This window comes from Hemitrygon akajei, chromosome 3, assembly GCF_048418815.1.
Source record: "Hemitrygon akajei chromosome 3, sHemAka1.3, whole genome shotgun sequence".
NCBI lineage: Eukaryota > Metazoa > Chordata > Chondrichthyes > Myliobatiformes > Dasyatidae > Hemitrygon > Hemitrygon akajei.
In genome coordinates, this window is record NC_133126.1 from 41450778 (window position 1) to 41472452 (window position 21675).

Below are 21675 nucleotides of genomic sequence, written 5' to 3' on the forward strand. Positions count from 1 at the left end.
ACAAGTCATAGTAAATACGATCTAGTCAAACACAGGTAAAGCTCTCCCACTAAGTACTGTCACAGGAAAGCAGCATCCATTATCAGGGACCTCCACCACCCAGGTCATGCTCTCTTCTCACTGCTGCCATCAATAAGGTGATACAGAAGTGTCAGGACTCAGATCACCTGGGATCCATGTTGCAAGGTTTAGTTTAATTCAGTTCAGCGTCATGCCGCTAGCCCCCTGCAGGCCATAGGGCTATTCTTTGCCGAAGCTCCCCAGTTCGCACTGATTACCCTGATCAAACTGCTCAGAAACAGCAAAAACAGAGTAACCAAAATCCAGAAACACATGCAACATTAAGTCTCAAAGTCCCCCAAAAAGGGTCTACAGCCTCTCTGATCAATCCTTGGAACGTGGATCCCAAGACTCCTACACTTTCCTCCAACTGCAGCTAAGGAGGGAGTGAAAGACTGCTGATGGCGCTGAACACCTGCTCATCTTCTGCTCTTGTCCTCATTGATTTCAGCCTTGTTCAACGTCTAAATCGGAGAGAAGCAATGGAGTTGATCATGGGTTGTGCCCTGACTCCAGGCTGCAAACTCCACTTCAAACCTCACTGAACTCCCTTGGAGACAGCAAAGCGACACAACATTCAATTGGCTCAAAAAACACACCATCAAAATGTATAACACATGCTACTTAGTAATAGAATATTTGGAAAAGGTAGTAGCTTCATGAATTGCCCACAGGACATTGCCATTGGCCGTATTGCTCGCCGGTGCATCTTACCAATTCTTCAGACCTCAACTCAATACAGTTAAAATCTAGTAGCCAGCTGTCAGAATTATGTTATAACAATTGGCAAACTACTAAATAACATTTGGTAAAGTTCAGGAAATTTCTATATGCAACAACAGATATTAGTTAACAGCCTCCAAAATATGGTGTTGTTGATATTTGTTATGAAAGAATTAATCCTCAATGCAAGCATTATTTAATAAATATTAATCTGTTCACATGATTGCATTTATACATGGCCTTTCACCAAATCATTTCAAAATGCTGTTTTGCTAATTACATTACCTTCAGAAGTGCAGCAACTTAGGTATGCAAGAACAGCAGATGGCAGCAATTACCTGATATTCACATACTTTCATTAGGGCATACAAGTAATCTTTTCCTGTAAATAATATAATTACTTTATTTACTAAATAAAAACTTCATAACTATTACATGAAATAACCTTCCCTTAATCCCCAACCACGACAGTTTCAATAATGCAGGAGCACCAAGTATTTTATTTAAGGTGCTGATTTATTGTCACTAGTTAGAACTCTGTATCTACTAGCACTTATTTAGAATTCACATGCATGAAAAATGCAGTGTCTTCAAACAAAGAAAGGTATTTTTCAGAAGCAGAGAAAACATAATACAAGAAAGATGACTAGATGGCCTACTGCTCTTTCTAAGTCACTCTATAATTCATCAAGATCATGGCTGATCTTCTACCTTTTACAGCACTATCATGATTCATACTGGACCTTTGGAATAAACACGATGACTGAATTTTTAAAGCCAAGCAGAGTAAAGAATTCCAAATTTAGCCACCCTCTGAGTGACATCATTTTCCTCATCCAAGTCTAAACTGGCGCTAATACTCAAACAGTACCCCACGATTATGGGCTTCTCAGTCAGGAGAAACAGCCTCCCTCCATTCAGCCTACAGTACTACTTAAGAAATGTGATAGTTTAAGAGACCCCCTCATATCCTCCTAGCCTGCTTAATCTCTTCTTGTAAATTAAACCTGCCACCCTGAATATTCATGGCACTTCCAAGACACCTGTGTGTAATTGTTGACATCTGTGGTCATGAAGTCCTTTGTGAGACTAGTGTTGGCTCACCTGAAGGACATCATAGGCCCCCTGCAGTTTGCTTATCGGGCAAATAGGTCAGTGGATGATGCAGTCAGCATGGGACTGCATTACATTCTACAACACCTCGACAACCCAGGAACTTCTGTGAGGGTCCTGTTTGTTGACTTCAGCTCGGTGTTTAACACCATCATCCCAGAAATCCTCCACTCGAAACTCACCCAGCTTACTGTCTCCCCCACCATCTGTCAGTGGATCACAAGCTTCCTGACTGACAGGGTGCAGCAAGTGAAGCTGGGGAGCATCATCTCTAGCACCCGGACAATCAGTACCAGTGCCCCTCAGGGATGTGTGCTCTCCCCACTGCTCTTCTCCTTTTACACTAATGATTGCACCTCACTGGATCCATCTGTTAAACTCCTGAAGTTTGCAGACGACACAACTGTCATTGGCCTTATCCCAGACGGTGATGAGTCTGCATACAGATGAGAGGTGGAACGGCTGGCTCTCTGGTGTGGCCAGAACAATCTGGAGCTAAATACGCTCAAGACTTTGGAGATGACAGTGGACTTCAGGCGGAGCCCCCCAATACTCCCCCCACTCACTATACTCAACAGTATTGTGTCTGCTGTGGAGACCTTCAGATTTCTGGGTGTCACAATCTCCCAGGACCTGAAGTGGACACCCAACACGGACACGCTTATCAAAAAGGCTCAGCAGAGGTTGTATTTCCTACCTCAACTCAGGAAGTACAACCTGCCTCAGGATTCAATTCTATTCAGGAATAATCCAGTCTGTTCTCTGTTCGTCCATCACTGTCTGGTTTAGATCAGCTACCAAACAAGACAAGAATAGACTCCAAAGAACCGTCAGGGCTGCGGAAAGGATTATTGGTGTGAAGCTGCCCTCGATCCAGGACTTATATGCATCTACAGTAAGGAAGTGAGCAAGCAGCATTATTGTAGACCCATCACACCCTGGACATCACCTGTTCCAACTCCTTCCTTGTGTTAAGTGCTTTAGATCACTGTATGCCAGGACAAATAGGTACAAGAACAGTTTCTTTCTGTATGTCATCAGTCTTATGAACACTTGAATTTTAGTCTATTATAAATCAAGTCCACCTGTACATTCAATGAGGTGGACCTCATTGTATATAGTTTATGATTATTTGCACTATTGTTTTTGTTTGCTTTTAATTCTGTAGAGAGAGAGCTCAGGGAAACCGGCATCAAATTCCTCGTATGTGTCCTCATACTTGGTGATAATAAAGGATTCTGATTCTGATTCTGTCAGTTTCTTGCCATTTAACAAATGTTCTGCATTGATTATGTATATGAAAGTGGAAGATCTTTCATTTTTCCAGATTATATCCTATCTGTCTTGTTCTTGCCCATCATATCAGGTTTCCTGTATTATTTTGAAGAATCTTTTCCACTCAGTCTCACCTAGTTTACTATCAACAAACTTAGAAACATGACAGCCAAATCACTGAGACTGGGAATAGCTGGGGCCTTAAACACCAACTCCCATGGGACCCACAAGCTTGCAAACATGATACTGATCCACTCATTGCTTTCTATACAATTACCAATCCCATCGTAAGTTGAGTACCATCAATTCCATATATTCCAACCTCGTTAACTAATTTTTTTTGGTGTGACCTTATTAAAAGCTTTCCAGAAACTAACCACAGTCATTAGGTCCTCCTCATCTATTCTACTTATCACTACAAGAATTATAGACAATGCAGCCCATCGGGTCTGCTCTGCCATTCCCTTGTGACTAATTCATTATCCTTCTCAACCTTATTCTTCTGCATTCTCCCTGTAACTTCTAACACTCTTACTAATCAAGAAGCTCTGCTTTAAATACCCGTCTTGGCCTCCACAGACATCTGCCGCAATGAATTCCACAGATTCACCACCCCTGGCTAAAGAAATTCCCCTTGAATGCTATTTGAAGGGACATCTTTTTATTCTAAGACTGTACCCTCTGGACATGAATATTTCCTACAGTACGGAGAGTGTAGGACCACTCTACATAGGCTTTTTAATATTCGATAGGTTTCAATGAGGTCCCCTCATTTTTTTAAACTCCAGTGAGTACAGGCCCAGTCACCAAATGCTCCTCAAATTTTCTTTCATTTTCATTTCGTTTCCATAATCATTTTTGTGAATGAACCTTTTCTCATCCTTAAGATACGGGGCCCAAAACTGCTCACAATACTCCAAGTGAGGCCTCTGAAGTGCCTTATAAAGCCTCAGCATTACATCCTTGTTTTTATATTCTAGTCCTCTCCAAATGAGTGCTATCATTCCATTTGCCTTCCTCCCCACTGACTCAACCAGCAAGTTAATCTTTAGGGAATCCTGCACATAGACTCCCAAGTCCCTTTGCACCTCAGATTTTTGAATTTTCTTCCTGCTTAGAAAAGTCTGTTCTTTTACCCTTTCTACCAAAGTGCATGACTATATACTTCCCAAGACTATATTCCATCTGCCACTTCTTTGGTCATTCTCCTAATCCATCTGAGCCCTTATGCAGCCTCCCTGCTTCCTCGACACTATCTACCCCTCCTCCAATCTTTGTATCCTCAACAAACATGGCCAAACTTATAAATTTCAAAGATTACCTGTTGGCAAAATTACCTATTAAATTTCAAAGCACCCAAAAATCATAACACAGGATTAAGATTCAGCCTTTGCATCTGAAGCAGGACAGGCTACAAAAAGAAACCATGAGGAAGCATGCAATGTCGTTACTGCATTTGTTTGGGCAATGGTGGAAATGTAGATGATTCTGAATAAAGCAGATGAACCTATTGGTGAAATGTTTTGCAATGAGCCCTTGCAGCAAGACTTCGCCATATACCTTCCACAGTTGCAGGTACATTTAAGAGTACATTTTGAAAATGAAATGCAATTCCTTGCATGCATGACAAGAAATAAATAAAGATTTAATGGAATATCTGAAAATTATTTTTAAATACATATTATATGATCGGTGCAGAATGAATTATTGTAACAATTGACAAATTATGAAGAATGCAACATCTTAAGTAATGTTGCCCAAAAAAATCTGAACATATCTATTGCCCTTAAGCAAAACTTTTAAGATTTCTCTTTAAAAAAGGGTCTGAAATTAATTAATTTTAAACAGTAAGAAAAACCATAAAGGCAAAAGACCAATCCCCCCCCCCCCCGAAAACAAGCCCCAGTTACACCCTATTACAGTCGGCCCTCCTAATCTGCGGGTTCTGCATGCACAGATTCAACCAACCGCGGATCAGGTCATGTACAGATTTTTTTTTCTTGTCATTATTCCCTAAACAATAAAGTATAACAACTATTTACATAGCATTTACTTTGTATTAGGTATTATAAGCAAGTCGGAACAGATACATCTGGTATTATTTAGCGTCAGTCAAACGTTTGTCTTAGTATATAGTATATATTTTACCTTTTTATACATATAAAAACACCTAAGAAATGTATGTATTTCAATAATTAAACCATTGCGTTGCTTAGTAATAATTGTAGCTTTCATCAGGGCAGGGCCTTTCACATGCTCCATTATTCCCACTTTATCATTTAAAATTGTTCTGATCGTTGACCGACTGTAGCCCAACGCTTTTCCAATGACCAATGGCATTTCACCTCTTTCTGATCGCTTTATTATTTCCACTTTATTTTCAATCGTGATCGTTTTCCATCAACGGAACAGAAACACTGTGGATTCAGCAGCAGCCGCGGGCAGTGGGTCCCAAGCACACCCAGATCCTAAAGTCCACCGCACTGAGACAGGTTAAATAAGGTCCGGAGCTCCGCCGGGTCCTAAACTCCACTGCACTGTGACAGGTTAAATAAGGGACTTGAGCATCTGCGTATTTTGGCATCCACGGGGGGGGGGTCCCCAGAACCAATCCCCCGCGGATAAGGAGGGCCGACTGTATTTCCTAACGGAAGTACACATACACATTTAAGAAAAGCATTGTTGAAATCTTAGGAAATTTGGTTTAGAAATACTCTATGAACCTTGAAAGATTCATCTTCCACTTGAAATGGAGGACTTTACAGGTTAAAAACTTGCACGACCTAAAATCACTCAAAACACAAGATTGAGAGTTTTCTGAGAAAACGAGGCTCACAGATCCTGGATAATTCTGCATTAAATATAATTACTTGGAGCTTTTAATCAATTTTGTTCATATTATTTTGAGATCTTTATCTGTACTAGCACAGAATGTAGAACATGATTTTTGTAAATGCAAACACCCACTGGAGTAATAAGACGCATCACAAGCACGTATAAATTCAAATGGGTTACCACATGAATTGAAACAGTACCTGCAACCTAGTTACACTTCCTCTACATATACCACAGACCTATTTAAAAATCTGCTCAGATCAGAATGGCTAAACCATGCACTGTTCCACAGTGCAATGGTGATCATAATATTGCAGTTCCAAAACATTACTATTTCAAAATGTGAAATTCATGGCCTTAACAAAAAGATCTCCAAAGCACTTACAAAGATAGCAACCACTCACCTTCCCAAAATCTCCAACAGTTCTGCGATACCATTGTGGTGCTCTGTTTCATAAATAAACCTAAGATAAAGGAAAGTTATTATAAATAGATTTATGGTTATGTACACCATTAATCAACTAAATCCAAAAGCAGAATAATGTTAAATTATGCAAGCATAGTTACTGAATGCTCATAGAACTTCATTTCCAACCCAAGAATGAGGTAAGTCTAATATGGTATAAAATATATGGGCTGGAATGTACAGCTTTGTGCACTAGTTGCAGGGTGTTTGATACGTTTCAAACTCCACACTTGTGCATTGAAGCATGAAAAGTTAGGAAGACAGCATAATGAACAAGCACCTGACTCTTCTGTAGACATACCATGGGTCCAAGGCATCGTTATTTGCTGATGCAAGGGGCTAGATGCACATCAAATGTGCCCCTCAGCTTAACTCCACCCACGCATTTGCATGGATTGCTTACTTTCATTTAGAACTTACTCTTTTTCCTCATGGTAGATTTGTTTTCCTTATATAACAGGGTTTTGTGTTAAATATTTTATTGTTGTTACTTTCAATAATTAAATGTGTTAGTTTATAAATTTATTTAAAAATCATCATGTCTCACTTAATAGTGAGACATTTGAAGCAATGAAAAGGTCATGAGATTATAAAATGTAAAAAGATCATCAGAACTGTGTGGGCTGGGCCAAACTTTCCATTGTTTGCAGCTTAGTTGCTCACTACGCTTTGCAGAAGACAGTAGTGACTTCAGGAGATAAGTGTGGCAATGAGGTTACCATACAGAAAGATGAGAGAGCTTGTTAAGCACAATCCAATCCATTAATGCACCTTAAATTTCAGAAAAATAATTCTCAATGTTTGGGAGGACTTTACCTATGATGGACTGAGCTGTATCCACTATTTTTTGTTGAATTTTCCATTCAAATGCATTGGTTTTGTCATACCAGACTGTGATACATCCACTACACATCTATACAAGTTTGTCAAACTTCTAGATGTCCACAAACTCCTAAGTAAGTGGAGGTGCTGCCGTGCTTTCTTCATAATTGCACTTGTGTGCTGGGTCCAATATAAGTCCTATGAGATAATAGCACCTCTAGGAACTTAATGTTGCTAACCCTCTCCACCCCTGATTCTCCAATGAGACTGCAATATAGACCTCTGATTTTCTTAACCTGATGTCTATATTTATTTCCTTGGTCTTGCTGACATCGAGTGAGAGGTTGTTGTTATGATAAGGTAAGTCACCAAACTGTAAATAGTTATTGTTTAATAATAGCAGACAATCACAATACGTTTGCAGATCCAGCAACATCCATCAGGAAAGAGCCAACACTTCAGATCAAGTACTCTTCAACAGAATTGGAGAAGTGAAGAACTGGTGATCGCAGAAGTGGGGTGGAGAAAACAGAGGAAATGTCTGTGGTAGGATGCAGAGCCAAATTATCAACATTATCTTAAAAGCAAGCTGTTAAAATTTTAAAAATGAAAGAGTAAATTTCAAACTGATTGAATTTGTTTCTTTCTCTTCTAATTGCCCTTTTCAAAGTAATTTCTCACTTGTTTTGTATTGAATGTCTACATGTTTTGCCTCAATGATGAGAGAACTGAATGGTCTCTGCAGGCGCTTAATCAGAATAAAAGTACAGCATGCTTACAATGGTTAAATTTACTTCATTAATAATTCAGTAGCTGGTGTGCAAGCTGAGAATTACTTCACTGACCTGAGCTTGGGAATGGCTGCTGAAATCTTAGTGAGCTAACGCTGGGAATATTTTACCTTGACAACAACATGGTGGAGAAATATTTTGGGTGCATGAATGCGGAAAAGGCACGTCCCATATAGTGCTGTTGGAGGTGTGCTTTGAGAAACTCAAGCACTTCTTTGCAATTCTGAAGTGCCTTTTATACAATTGAAAGACTTTGGATGCACCCCCCACACAACAGCACTTACCAAAACCTGTGCCCATTTATTTGACAGGTCTGGGTGATGGTAACCACCATCTCTATTACAACACACTAGATTCCACATAAATTAAAAACACACAAATTGATAATTACTTTATAATGCACATACCTATAAAATATATTATTGATTTGCTTTCGGATATAAGCCCTCAGGCCCAAGAATTTTCCATAGATGCGATGAAGGGTTGTTTTCAAAAAATCTCTTTCACGTGGATCTTCACTGTCAAACAGTTCTAATAGCTGTTGAAATGGGGGAAAATGTATTAAACATTATTGAGCAATGTCATATCTCCCTGCTCTCAGGCTGTAAAATACCATTTGCTGCTTCATTAGGCAGTAAAGATAATCATATAAAGATAATTATATCATAATCATTTATTATAGGTGGGTTTAAAGAATCACGGGGTATACAAATAATTATGGAAAAGGAAAGAATGAGACTCAAATCTGCTATTTTCAAAACCACCAGCTCATTTCCGAATATAATAATCATCACTTCATTTGTGATGCCCAAACTGCTTGGAAGCTCTTAAAGCATGATACAGAAAAACATGCATCTTTTCTGGAATCTGTTAATAAGTGTTCTCAAAGAACCTAAATAAATGAACTTTTTTTAAAAATGTAGTGCTGTAGGCAAACATTACAAGTTCTTTTTATAGCTTCAAATTTAAATAAAAATGAGAAGACTCTAGTCAATATAGCATATCCTAACATTTGCTGTAAACTTGTTCAATTTTTATTGGCAATATGACCTGACAACACACTTCAGGCATTGCTACAGGGATCATTCACACCTTGCATCTCTAGACCCCATTAACAACAGGCTTGATACAAATTCATACTACAGCCCCATAGAGCTGACACATAAAAAAATATTTTATCTTGTTCTGATAACCATCATGAATTAGCACCAAAAATCATGGAAAATAATGCTGATCATGATGATCCAATTTGTTTAGCAAAACTATAATGCCACAAAAATTAAGAGATGCCAACTAGAAAGCCATTCAGGAAGAATAAAAAAATAAAAGCTTGGTGCATTAGAGGACAATGAAAACTGAATGATTAGAAGCTGGCTATTTCTCTTACCTGCATTACAAATTTCTGGTCAATGTACTTCTTTGCTATATTTGGTTGAAAATCAGCAGATTCCAGAAACCTCAGGAAAAATTCATACACCAACTGAAGAGAAAAATATTAATAATAATGGTATTAATGGATGACAAAGATCACATTTTACCGCATTATATTCTATGTTTGTGGTCTTCTGTTGTTGTAGGCATTACTCCTCTAGGTTCAGCGTGTTGTGTGCTCAGACATGCACTTCTGCACACCACTGTTGTAACACATGGTTATAAGACCTTCAGACACAGGAGCTGAAATAGGCCAGTTGGCTCACTGAGTCTGCTCTGCCATTTTATCATTCCTGATTTATTATTCCTCTCAACTCCATTCTTCTGCCTTCTGTATGAAACACCCCAACAGAATAACCAACTGCACAGTCAGACATCAGCAATTTTTCATACCTCAGTAAGACTGGGTCTCATTTCTCTATATTTGAGAGAGTACTGGGCCAGGTTGCTTAATTTCTCATTAGGACAGATCCCTGTCCTGTAAATTAAATAGGAGAACCATCATTATGTTTCTTTTATTTTTCTTTCGGTAGGAAGAGCAGACCAGAACACAATTTTCTAAGCGCACCCCAACTAGGGCACAATACCAGTAAAACAACTTTATGCTAATATTTAAATTCTCTCAGAGGGACCACTTGTCTTTCTTACTTGCAGTATCTGCACATTAATATTCAATCATTTGTATGTAAGAACAAACAAGACCTTCTAGTCTATTGACATTTGAAACGTTCTTTCATTCTCTGCACACACTAATCCTGTCCAATTGCTCTATCCCTAACTCAGCTTTATCCCTGTCAATCTGTTCTTATCTCAGTCCTGCAACTAAAACCCACTGTATTTCAAACCCTGACCCCTGGCAAACTAACCATATCCAAAATCCCAGACTCGCACTTGGCCCCCTCTTAACCATGACACTGCTTTCCCATTCTGTCCATCAGAGCCCCAGAGCCCCTCCCACCATCTCCTTGGGCAGTCCACTACCCTTAAACTCTAACTGAGCCCCAAGCAACTCCCCCCCCCACCCCAGTCTCAGGATCCCGCCCCACGCCTAGCTGAACAACTTCAAAACTACCACCCATTATCTCCTTTCCACCCTCCCAGAATCCTGTCTCCTTCAGCTGCCCAACTTCCCCAGAACCTCCTTTCCCTTTATCTACGTACCACTCCCAGAAACCTCCCTTTAGAACTTCCTATCCCCTCACCTACTCCCCTAACCCACCCCACTCCCTCTGGAATGCCCTTTACTCCCCATTGCCCAACAACCCAAAAGCCCCTTAACTCCCTCTACCCACACCCCCAGAACCCAATCTCTCCACTCCACTGTACCCCTTCACCATCCTTAACCAACCACCCACCCAGCCTCCAAAATCTTCCTACCCCCCACCCATGTTCTCTGACTCTCCTCTCTCTCATAGCCACCTATTCCAATTCCCCTTCCCCCAGCCCTCTCTAGCTTCCTTATTCTTTGGCCTGTCCCCTCCTCCTTTACCTAGCACAGCACAGTACCCCTCTCTCTGACCCCCACCCTCCCCCCAGGGCTGTGCCTTCATATCTTTCATCTTCTTACTCTTACCCACATTCTACCCCATTTCACTTCTCCAACCCCCTGCCTCTCCCTCATTCCTCACTTTCTCCTACCCCAGCCTCTTCTGAACCCTCCGCTCCCCCAGGTATTGCCCTTTCTTCCACTGCTCACCTTCCCTTTTAACTCTATTTTCTCTCTCTACACCATTCCATGTACCTTGTGGCTCAGACACTTCCTGACCAAAGCGGCGGCTAACTCTTCCACCCTACTGCTGTCCATTGCCAGGGCCCAAGCTGTTTACACTGCAACTTCCCTCTTCATTCAAATCACCAGCACTGAAACTACGCAAACCTCTCACTCTCCCAAGTCCACTTGAGTTACTGTCGCCTTTCTGTCAGTTTGAACAAGTCTGGCCATTCCCCTTTAGAATTTACGGGGCATCCACAGAACTACCACTCATTGGATTTTGTTTTTGTTTCTCGCACCATTCTCTGTAAACTCTAGAGATTACCATGTGTAAAAATCCCAGGAGATCAGCAGTTTCTGAGATACTCAAACCAATCCGCCTGGTACTAATAATCATTCCACGGTCAAAGTCACTTAGATCACATTTCTTACCCATTCTAATGTTTGGTCTGAACATCAATTGAACCTCTTGACCATGTCTGCATGCTTTTATGCACTGAGTTGCTGCCACATGATTGGCTGATTACAAATCTGCATTAATGAACAGGTGTATCTAATAAAGAGGCCACCAAATGCAAAACAAACATGATTAATTTGTGTATAATTATTTTTGTAGTGTATCTCTGTTGTGCATCGTTTCCAGGTGAAATGGTAAAGGCTAATTAACCTGAAGTATCTTATGGTAATTGTCCACCAACTTTACCCCCTCCCTTTTTTTTGCCTCCAGCTGTTGGATCAATAGAGATTAGGTTTACAGTGCTGAAGGTTTAAAAGCCATTTTTGAAATAAAGGAAAATCATTTTTCTAGTGCTAGGAAGTTAACTAGTACAAGATGAGACTGGCTTCTTGTCTACACCTCAAAAGATCCTCAGGCTATGGGGATTTTGCTTTCCAGATTTATATAGACCAGTTTCTTGTAAATGGTTACTTGTGCTTAATTGTTTGCAGCTGCATACCAACCTTTACTATGAAAGCATGTTGTTCCAAATAGATTTACAGTCAAAATAAATTAATGGAATAGTTCTATGTTGAACTTGAGTGAATAACAACTGATGTCCAAAGTATGACCAAGAATAAGAAACAACTAAATTATTTAGGTTAGAACTGAATTTTGAGATTTTCTACTGTCTGAAAAGGATCGTGTTTAAATTTCCTACATTATTAATTGTCAAATTTCACTTACAAAAAGATTCATTCCAAAGAACTAATTCTATTTACAACGATTATAATTAAATAGCTGTATACATCGAGGACCAGTAGGAAGGCGATATGTTAGCACACAGAAATAACAGAAGGAATTTTAGAAAATTGTAAATCAAAGAGAGACAATGGGGCTTTTTGAAGGGAAATTTTGTTCAAAAGAAATGCAAGTATCTTAAGGATGTATTAAGCAGGATTTACTGGTGTAGTGTATTTGGGTTTCCAAATGGCATTCGACAGGTTGCTGCACAAAGGATGATGGGATAAGGGATAATACAAGAGATAACATTATACAGCTTTGGCACTAACACAGGACCAATTTGCTTTCAAACTTACTCTGTCATTTGATACAATCATGCTTGATCATCTTCATATCCCTTGATGCCTTTTGTTTCCAGTAAATTATCCACTGCCTTAAATAATATCCATCAATTAAGGAGACCAAAACAAGAGACAATGTGCCCTGAGACACAAAAGCTTAAAGATGCTGGGATAGGGAATGAATGAATGAATAATTTCTAGAGGAACTTGGGAAGTAGACAGTTAACCATTCCTTGAATGGTCCACGGACATTACCCTGCATATTAATTGCACTTTTGCAATTTTTTAAAATATTGTAACTTATACTAATTTTTTAAAAAACATCTTGCATCATACTGCTGCTACAAAATAAATTTCACAATACACATCAGGGATAGTGAACCTCATTCTGAATACATGGAAGCAAGCACCGCTCCTTATGGTACCACATCATTCGATGCATGACATCCAAAGATGACTAAGTTATTGCAGAGGTGGAATTACAACATGGAAAAAGATCTTTCAGACCAATGCATCCATGCTAACCAAGATGCCTATCCAACCTGGTTTCACTTGCCTGTGTTTGACCCCTTTCCTTCTAAACCTTGTCTGCCCATATTCCTGTTTAAATAGCTTTCAAACATTGCAGCTGCACCCATCTCTACCACTTCCTCAGGAAGCTCGTTCCGTGTAATCACAATTATGTGTAGAAGAGCTTACCTTCAGGCCCCATTTAAATATTTCCCCACATTTCCTCACTCTCATTTTAAATCTACATCTTCTATTTTTATACACTTCTACCTTGGGAGAAAGACTTTGTGTATTCACCTCAACTATCCATTCACTCATGGATCTTAAAGTTCTACAAGGTCACCACTCAGTCTCCCACATTTCAGGTAAAGTACCCCAGCCTGACCTTATAACTCAAGCCCTCCAATCTCAGTAACAGCTTTGTGAAGCTTGGCTGCACCCTTTCCATCTTAATGACAAGCTAACTATAGCTGCGCACAAGAACCACACACAATTTCTAAATGTGGCCTCAGCACAACTAACACAGTTGCAACATAACATCTTATCTCCTGTACTTAATGATGTGACCAAGAACGCAAGTCTGCCAAATGTCTTATTCACTATCTTGACTGCTTATGTCACCACCTTCAGGAAAATTTGTACTTATACTCTTAGGTATGTCTGTTCAACAATATTCCTCAAAGCCCTCCCATTTACTGTACAAGTCCTGTCAAAATATGACAGTTCACCTCTGAGCTCTTCCTTGGCCCACTTTCTGTAAATTTTAAATTTGTCTTCTTCCATTTACTATACCACCAATTTTGATGTCATCCACAAACTTACCAACATGTTATCATCCAAATTGTTAATACAGATATAAACAACAATAGTCCAGCACCCAATCTCTATGGTCACATACCTCCAACTGCCACCCTGTCTCCTTCTACCAAGCCAATTTTCTATACAATTGGCTAGCTCATGTGATCTAACCGTCCACACTAGCCTACCATGCAGGATTTTGTCAAAGGCCTTGCTAAAAATCCATGTAGACGTCTACTGCTCTGCCCTCAATATTTTTTGCCTCATCTTAAAAAAAACCCTCAAATTTGTGAGACTAGTTCCCAAGCAGAAAGCCATGCTGACAACCCCAACTAGTCTTTGCCTTTCCAGGTAGGCCTTATCCCTCAGACTCCCCTCCAGTAACTTTCCCACCACTGATGTTAACCTCACTGGTTTGTCCTTGCAGCACATCATTAGCCATCCTCTAATCTCTCAGGACTCCCAAATGACCAAAGTTGATGCAAATATTTCTGTGTGAGATTCACAATTTCCTCCCTAGCTTTCAATAATGATGCACTCAGTCAGCAAACAAGAGAAAATCTGCAGATGCTCGAAATCAGAACTATGCACAGAAAATGCTGTCTGGCCTGCTGAGTTCCTCTGGCATTTTGTGTGTGATGCACTTAGTTAGGTTCTGTTGATTTATCTACCTTGACATGCTTGAAAGCCACCAATAAGCCCTACTTGGTGATTTGTACCTGGACCAAGGCATCACGACTCATTTGCTTTGCTCCAAATTTAGGATTTTAATTTGTGGATCAGTTCTTCCATTTTGCGTAAGCATTTTAGACAATATAATTTTACGCACACTGGCCCCAAAGAGCTCCCGTGTCAGTCGTCCAGACTCATTTTCCAACAGAAGATCTTTACTTTGATCCATTAACATGCTGTTTGAGAAAACCTTCCATGGCACATTTAAAACATTGTCTTAGGAAAATTGGTATAATTGACCATTACAATCCTATTATTCTTCCAGATATCTGACAACATATCTGTCAGTTATCTTCCAGTAAAATGGTGGCGGGTATACACGCAGCAACCTCTCGGAGTGAACCTAAGGTGTTTTTTTCTTTGTTAAATGTGTTCCGATACAGAATAAGACTATTCTTGACTCCAATAACTACATGTACTGCAAGTCCACTGCATCAGCGAGCTATTCATTGCTCAGTGTAGCCAGCCGGCAGTTCAGAGAAGGCGAGTTGGCCCACTGAACCGAGAGATTCAAGCCAGGCTGCTGAGCCCGGGAGATTCAAGCAGAGCTGTAGGAGATGGATTGTGTACAGAAGAGCTGACCTGGGTGAAGATCATAGAAACATAGAAAATAGGTGCAGGAGTAGGCCATTTGGCCCTTCGAGCCTGCACCGCCATTCAGTATGATCATGGCTGATCATCCAACTCAGAACCCTGTACCTGCTTTCTCTCCATACCTCCTGATCCCTTTAGCCACAAGGGCCATATCTAACTTCCTCTTAAATATAGTCAATGAACCAGCCTCAACTGTTTCCTATGGCAGAATTCCACAGATTCACCACTCTCTGTGTGAAGAAGTTTTTCCTCATCTCGGTCCTAAAAGGCTTCCCCTTTATCCTTAAACTGTGACCACTCGTTCTGGACTTCCCCAACATCGGAAACAATCTTCCTGCATCTAGCCTGTCCAATCCCTTCAGAATTTGATGCGTTTCAATAAGATCCCCCCTCAATCTTCTAAATTCCAGTGAGTATAAGCCTAGTCGATCCAGTCTTTCTTCATATGAAAGTCCTGCCATCCCAGGAATCAATCTGGTGAACCTTCTCTGTACTCCCTCTATGGCAAGAATGTCTTTCCTCAGATTAAGGGACCAAAACTGCACACAATATTCTAGGTGCGACCTCATGTTACTAGGAGGCACTGGAGTTGGTGCCTTCATGTTGATACGAAGGCGGCAAGTAGTGAAACTGTGAATGACTGTCTTGGATATTTCTTTTGTGATCACAAGACCCTGTTGGAATATTGATTGCCACAAGCCTGTTTCCCTTGTTCAGAGGAGAGACAGGTAGTGGGGCAGCACTGTTGCCTCGGTTGTAGTGAGGACTAGGCCTCAGTCCTCAGGCTTGTGTTGTAGTGTGGTGTCCAGGCTCAGTGGGGGGTGGGTGGCCTTGCCATTCGGTGCTGCCACCCAGTGTTGGATCAGTGCATTTACAGGCTGGACTGCTGGGAACCATCAATAAGGTACCATAGAAAACATAGAACATAGAAAGCCTACAGCACAATACAGGCCCTTCGGCCCAATGTTGTGCTGAACATGTCCCTACCTTAGAAATGATCAGGGTTATCCATAACCCTCTATTTTTCTAAACTCCATGTACCAATCCAAAAGTCTCTTAAAAGACCCTATTGTATCCGCCTCCAACTCCGTTGCCGGCAGCCTATTCCACGCACTCACCACTCTCAAGTATAAAAAACTTACCCCTGACATTTCCTCTGTACCTACTCCCAAGCACCTTAAACCTGTGCCCTCTTGTGGCAGCCATTTCAATCCTGGGAAAAAACCTCTGACGAGCCACACGATCAATGCCTCTCAATATCTTATACGCCTTTATCAGGTCACCTCTCATCCTCCATCACTCCAAGGAGAAAAGGTCGAGTTCACTCAACCTATTCTCATAAGGCATGCTCCCCAACCTTTGTAAATCTCCTCTGCACCCTTTCTATGGTTTCTGTATCCTTCCTATTTTAAGGTGACCAGAACTGAGCACAGTACTCCAAGTGGGGTCTGACCAGGGGTTTAGTGCTGCAACATTACCTCTCGGCTCCTAAATTCAATTCCATGATTGATGAAGGCCAATACACTACAGTGCCTTCTTAACTACAGAGTGAACCTGCACAGCTGCTTTAGGCGTCCTATGGACTCAGACCCCAAGATCCCTCTGATCCTTCACACTGCCGAGTCTTATTATTAATACTATTTTCTGCCATCATATTTGACCTACCAAATGAACCACCACATTTATCTGGGTTGAACTCCATTTGCCACTTCTCAACCCAGTTTTGGATCCTATCAATGTCCCGCTATAATCTCTGACAGCCCTCCACACCATCCACAACACCTTCAACCTTTGTGTCACCAGCAAGCTCACTAACCCATCCCTCCACTTCCTCATCCAAGTTATTTATAAAAATCTTGAAGAGTAAGGGTCCCAGAACAGATCCCTGAGGCACACCACTGGTCACCAACCTCCATGCAGAATATGAGCCGTCTACAACCACTCTTTGCCTTCTGTGGGCAAGGCAGTTCTGGATCCACAAAGCAATGTCCCCTTGGATTCCAAGCCTCCTTACTTTCTCAATAAGCCTTGCTGAAATCCATATACACTACATCTACTGCTCTTCCTTCATCAATGGGTTTAGTCACATCCGCAAAAAATTCAATCAGGGTCGTCAGACACGACCTGCCCTTGACAAAGCCATGCTGACTATTCCTAATCATATTATACCTAATCTTCATAAATCCTGACTCTCAGACCTTCTCCATCAAATTACCAACACTGAAGTAACACTCACTGGCCTATAATTTCCAGGGCTATCTCTACTCCCTTTCTTGAATAAAGGAACAATATCTGCAACCCTCCAATCCTCCGGAACCTCTCCCGTTCCCATTGATGATGCAAAGATCATTGCCAGAGGCTCAGCAATCTCCTCCGTCGCCTCCCACAGTAGCCTGGGGTACATCTCATCTGGTCCCGGCGACATATCCAACTGTATGCTTTCCAAAAGCTCCAGCACATCCTCTTTCTTAATACCTACATGCTCAAGCTTTTCAGTCCGCTGCAAGTTATCACTACAATCATTAAGATCCTTTTCCACAGTGAATACTGAAGCATTCATTAAGTACCTCTGCTATTTCCTCCAGTTCCATACTCACTTACGCACTGTCACTCTTGATACGTCCTATTCTTTTATCCTCCTGCTCTTCACATACTTGTAGAATGCCTTGGGCTTTTCCTTAATCCTGCCCACCCAAGGCCTTCTCATGGCCCCTTCTGGCTCTCCTAATTTCCTTCTTAAGCTCCTTCCTAGTAGCCTTATAATCTTCTAAATCTCTAACATTACCTAGCTCTCTGAACCTTTCGTAAGCTTTTATTTTCTTCTTGTCTAGATTTACTACAGCCTTTGTACACCACGATTCCTGTACCCTACCATAACTTCCCTGTCTCATTGGAACTCACCTATGCAAAACTCTACACAAATATCCTCCGAACATTTGCCACATTTCTTCCGTACCTTTCCCTGAGGTCACCTGTTCCCAATTTAAGCTTCCAAATTCCTGCCTGATAGCATCATAATTCCCTTACTCCAATTAAACGCTCTCCAATGCTACTGTAAAGGAGGTAGAATTATGATCACTATCTCCAAAATGCTCTCCCACTGAGAAATCTGACACCTGACCAGGTTCATTTCGCAATACCAAATCAAGTACAGACTCTCCTCTTGTAGGCTTATCTACATATTGTGTCAAGAAACCTTCCTGAACACACATCTGCAACATCTATACTTTGGAACACTGAGCTGCCAGTCCTGCCCCTTCCTGAACTATGTTTCTGTAATGGCTATAACATCACAGTCCTATGTATCAATCTATGCCAGAGATTTCTATGCCTTACAGGCATAGGTTTTTACAGTGTAGTCCATCAGACCTTTCCCATTTCTAGTCTTCACCCACCTATCCTGTCTATTGATCTTTCTCACTTTTATATTTATAGTTCCCTCAACTTTCCTATTTGCAACACTGTGGGTTTGGATCTCAAAGCAGTAATGTGTTTCCTGCCAACCACCTTTCAATCAATGCCAGTCTATCATATCAATCCCTCAAGCTTTAAAATTTTCAGACTAACCACATGGGACAACATAGGGTTTCTGAAAACTTAAATAGACTACACTGGTTTTACCCTCATCTATTCAACCAGTTAGGTCTCAACCATTTCTAACACATGTTAAAGGTATGTATGAAACAGCAAATAGTATTATGGTCAAATCTGGTAATGACAACAAGTTGCGAGGAAGGCACAATGAACTTACTGAAGGGATATAGATAGTTAAGTGTGTTAAGTTGAAGATGATAGTGTTATTCTTACCACAACAATGCATTTGGGATTCTGGCAAATGAGGGAAATCAGTTCATCATTTAAATTTTTTTTAATATATTGAATTTTCAAATAGGTTACAGAAGGAAAAAAAATAATAAAAAAAAATAACCAAACCCTCCCCCCCCAACATATCCCTATAGAAAGGGGAAAAAAAACAGAAGAAAAAAGAAAAAGAATGCCTGGATATCGGAAGATCCCCACATGCTCCATGGAGTTCATAATAGCTTTAGTATATATGTTTATTTCTTTCCCCAGATAACCAATAATTTTATCTTCAGAGCACCTATATATTTAATCCTATCTTTTGTAAATAAAGGCACCAAATTTTCAGAAATATTTCATATTTATCTCTTAAATTGTAAGTAATTTTTTCAAGTGGAATGCAGCTAAAAATTTCATTCTTCCAACGATCTATACTTAAGTATGAATCCAATTTCCAAGTAACTGCAATAGCCTTTTTGGCTACTGCCAATGCAATTTTTATAAATTCTTTCTGATATTTATTCAGTTTGGATTTCGGTTTTATCCCTTCAATATTGCCTAGTAAAAATTATGTTGGATTATGTGGAAGTTGTGTTCCAATAAAATTCTTAGATTTGTCCAAAAAGGTTGAATCTTAAAACAAAACCAAGTAGAGTGTAAAAAAGTACCAATTTCTTGATTACATCAGAAACATTGATCAGATAAATTTGGGTTTAATTTTTTTTTTGTGGTGTAATACATAATTGATGTAAAAAATTATATTGCACTAATCTTAACCGGACATTTGTTGGATTTGTCATACTGTCAAGACAGTCTTGACCAACTTGTTTCTTCAATTTTAATATTCAAATCAGTTTCCCATTTTTGTCTTGACTTATGAATTTCTTGTTTAATTGCCTGTTTTTGAATCAAACTATACATACAAGAAATAATTATAAAAAAATTTCCTTTTTGAATTAAAATTTCTATTTCATTAGGTTTCGGCAATAACATTGTTTGACCCAATTTATCATTTTTTAAAAGAATGGGATTAAGAATCGACAGAACACTGAAAAACAGGGTAAATTTGAATTCAATGCAGTCATACGGGACAAAGGAAAAAAAAATCTAAAAAATTAAATTTTTATATTATTCATAATCTGAAGACTACATACTTTAAGCTACTCATATCCTTTAATTCAATTAATAAACAGATGCAATGTCATGAGAGGTTTATGATTTTTGCAAAGCTTATGTACTAATCAGATAGAAAAGTAATGATCACCACCTCCCTCTTGCAGCAAATTTCTGACCAATTTAATTGTTAAAGAGTTTGCAAAACATACTGCGGTTAACTGAGTGGGTGAGAAAGAATCAAATAGCATATTAAATGAAGTACGAGGTTCTTTACTTTGGTTGGAAAATAATCAAAATAAAATTTTCAAGTGGTTAAAGCCATCAAATGTTGCTATAGATTTTTAGTATGCTGGCATACAAAATTCTTAATACATGGTCAGCAATTTAAGACTGACAAGAAAACAAATAGTGAACTGTTTTCAAAATGTCAGTGCAGTTTCATCATTTCCTGCATCAGGAACATAATACTGTCATGTTCAGAGACCAAATGAACAGGAAACACATCTAACTTTTAAAGAAAAAACTACTTTAAGGTAATAAGTGAATTACATCTCAGCAGGTCTAACAGACTTCAGCTTTTTGCTCCCTTCATGTATTGGAAACACTAAATGGAAAATATGATATAGAGAAAAATAGAAATAACAAAAACACAGGACCACCCACGGATGTCAAAGATCATAAACTTTGAGTAGTTGAATATCAATTCAACACAGTACCTGTAGATGAGGCCACGCAGCCTCCAATGTTGGTTCATCCTCTTCAGGATCAAACTCTGCACCTGTGGGGTTTGATGATGGTGGTAATGTTCGAAACATGTTCACTGCAAACTGAAAAGTTGTTGAGAGGTTAGATGTACACACATTCACTATAAAGGTGTGTAAAATATTGGTTTGCTTAGAAATAGTTTGTCTGTGCATACCCCCTTAAATTTAAAATATGCTTGCAACATCACAAATGTCTATCTAATAAAGAGCACTGTCCCAGTCATAGCAACTCATGAAGTTCATACCAATTCCATTACTCTGCTTTATTTCTGTAAACTTAAGAATATTTCTCTCAAATACCTGTGCAATATTCTTTTGAAATCCTTGATCATTTCAACTTCACACATGAACCAGGTCTTTCAATTCACTGTGGAGTATTAAAGGTCTTCCACATATGCCACATCCCACCCCTATATTTCTGTGGCCTCTTATCTTTGTAAGTACGAGTCATTAATGATAACAGTTCTTTGTGCATCTCATCTAAACCTGCCAAAACATCCATTAAATTTCTCCTGAATCATCTCAAGGATCAGTCCAGAACTAGAAGCAATACTCTAGATATGGTGTGATAAAGAGTTAGCATAATTTCTCTGCTTTTGCATATAACACCTG

At 39.7% G+C, this 21675-nt stretch overlaps 1 protein-coding gene across 5 annotated transcripts in view; it reads right to left on the reverse strand.

Moving 5' to 3' along the window:
• Positions 1-21675, reverse strand: part of ppp2r5ca (protein phosphatase 2, regulatory subunit B', gamma a) — a 156571-nt gene that overhangs the window by 51657 nt on the left and 83239 nt on the right. For all 5 annotated transcript variants that reach the window (XM_073039646.1, XM_073039645.1, XM_073039649.1 and 2 more), the window contains 4 exons: positions 21016-21126; positions 9473-9565; positions 8493-8623; positions 6411-6470 (listed from right to left, as the gene is read on the reverse strand). In XM_073039646.1, the coding sequence (XP_072895747.1) occupies positions 6411-6470; positions 8493-8623; positions 9473-9565; positions 21016-21126 (395 nt within the window). The remainder of the gene's footprint in view (positions 1-6410; positions 6471-8492; positions 8624-9472; positions 9566-21015; positions 21127-21675) is intronic.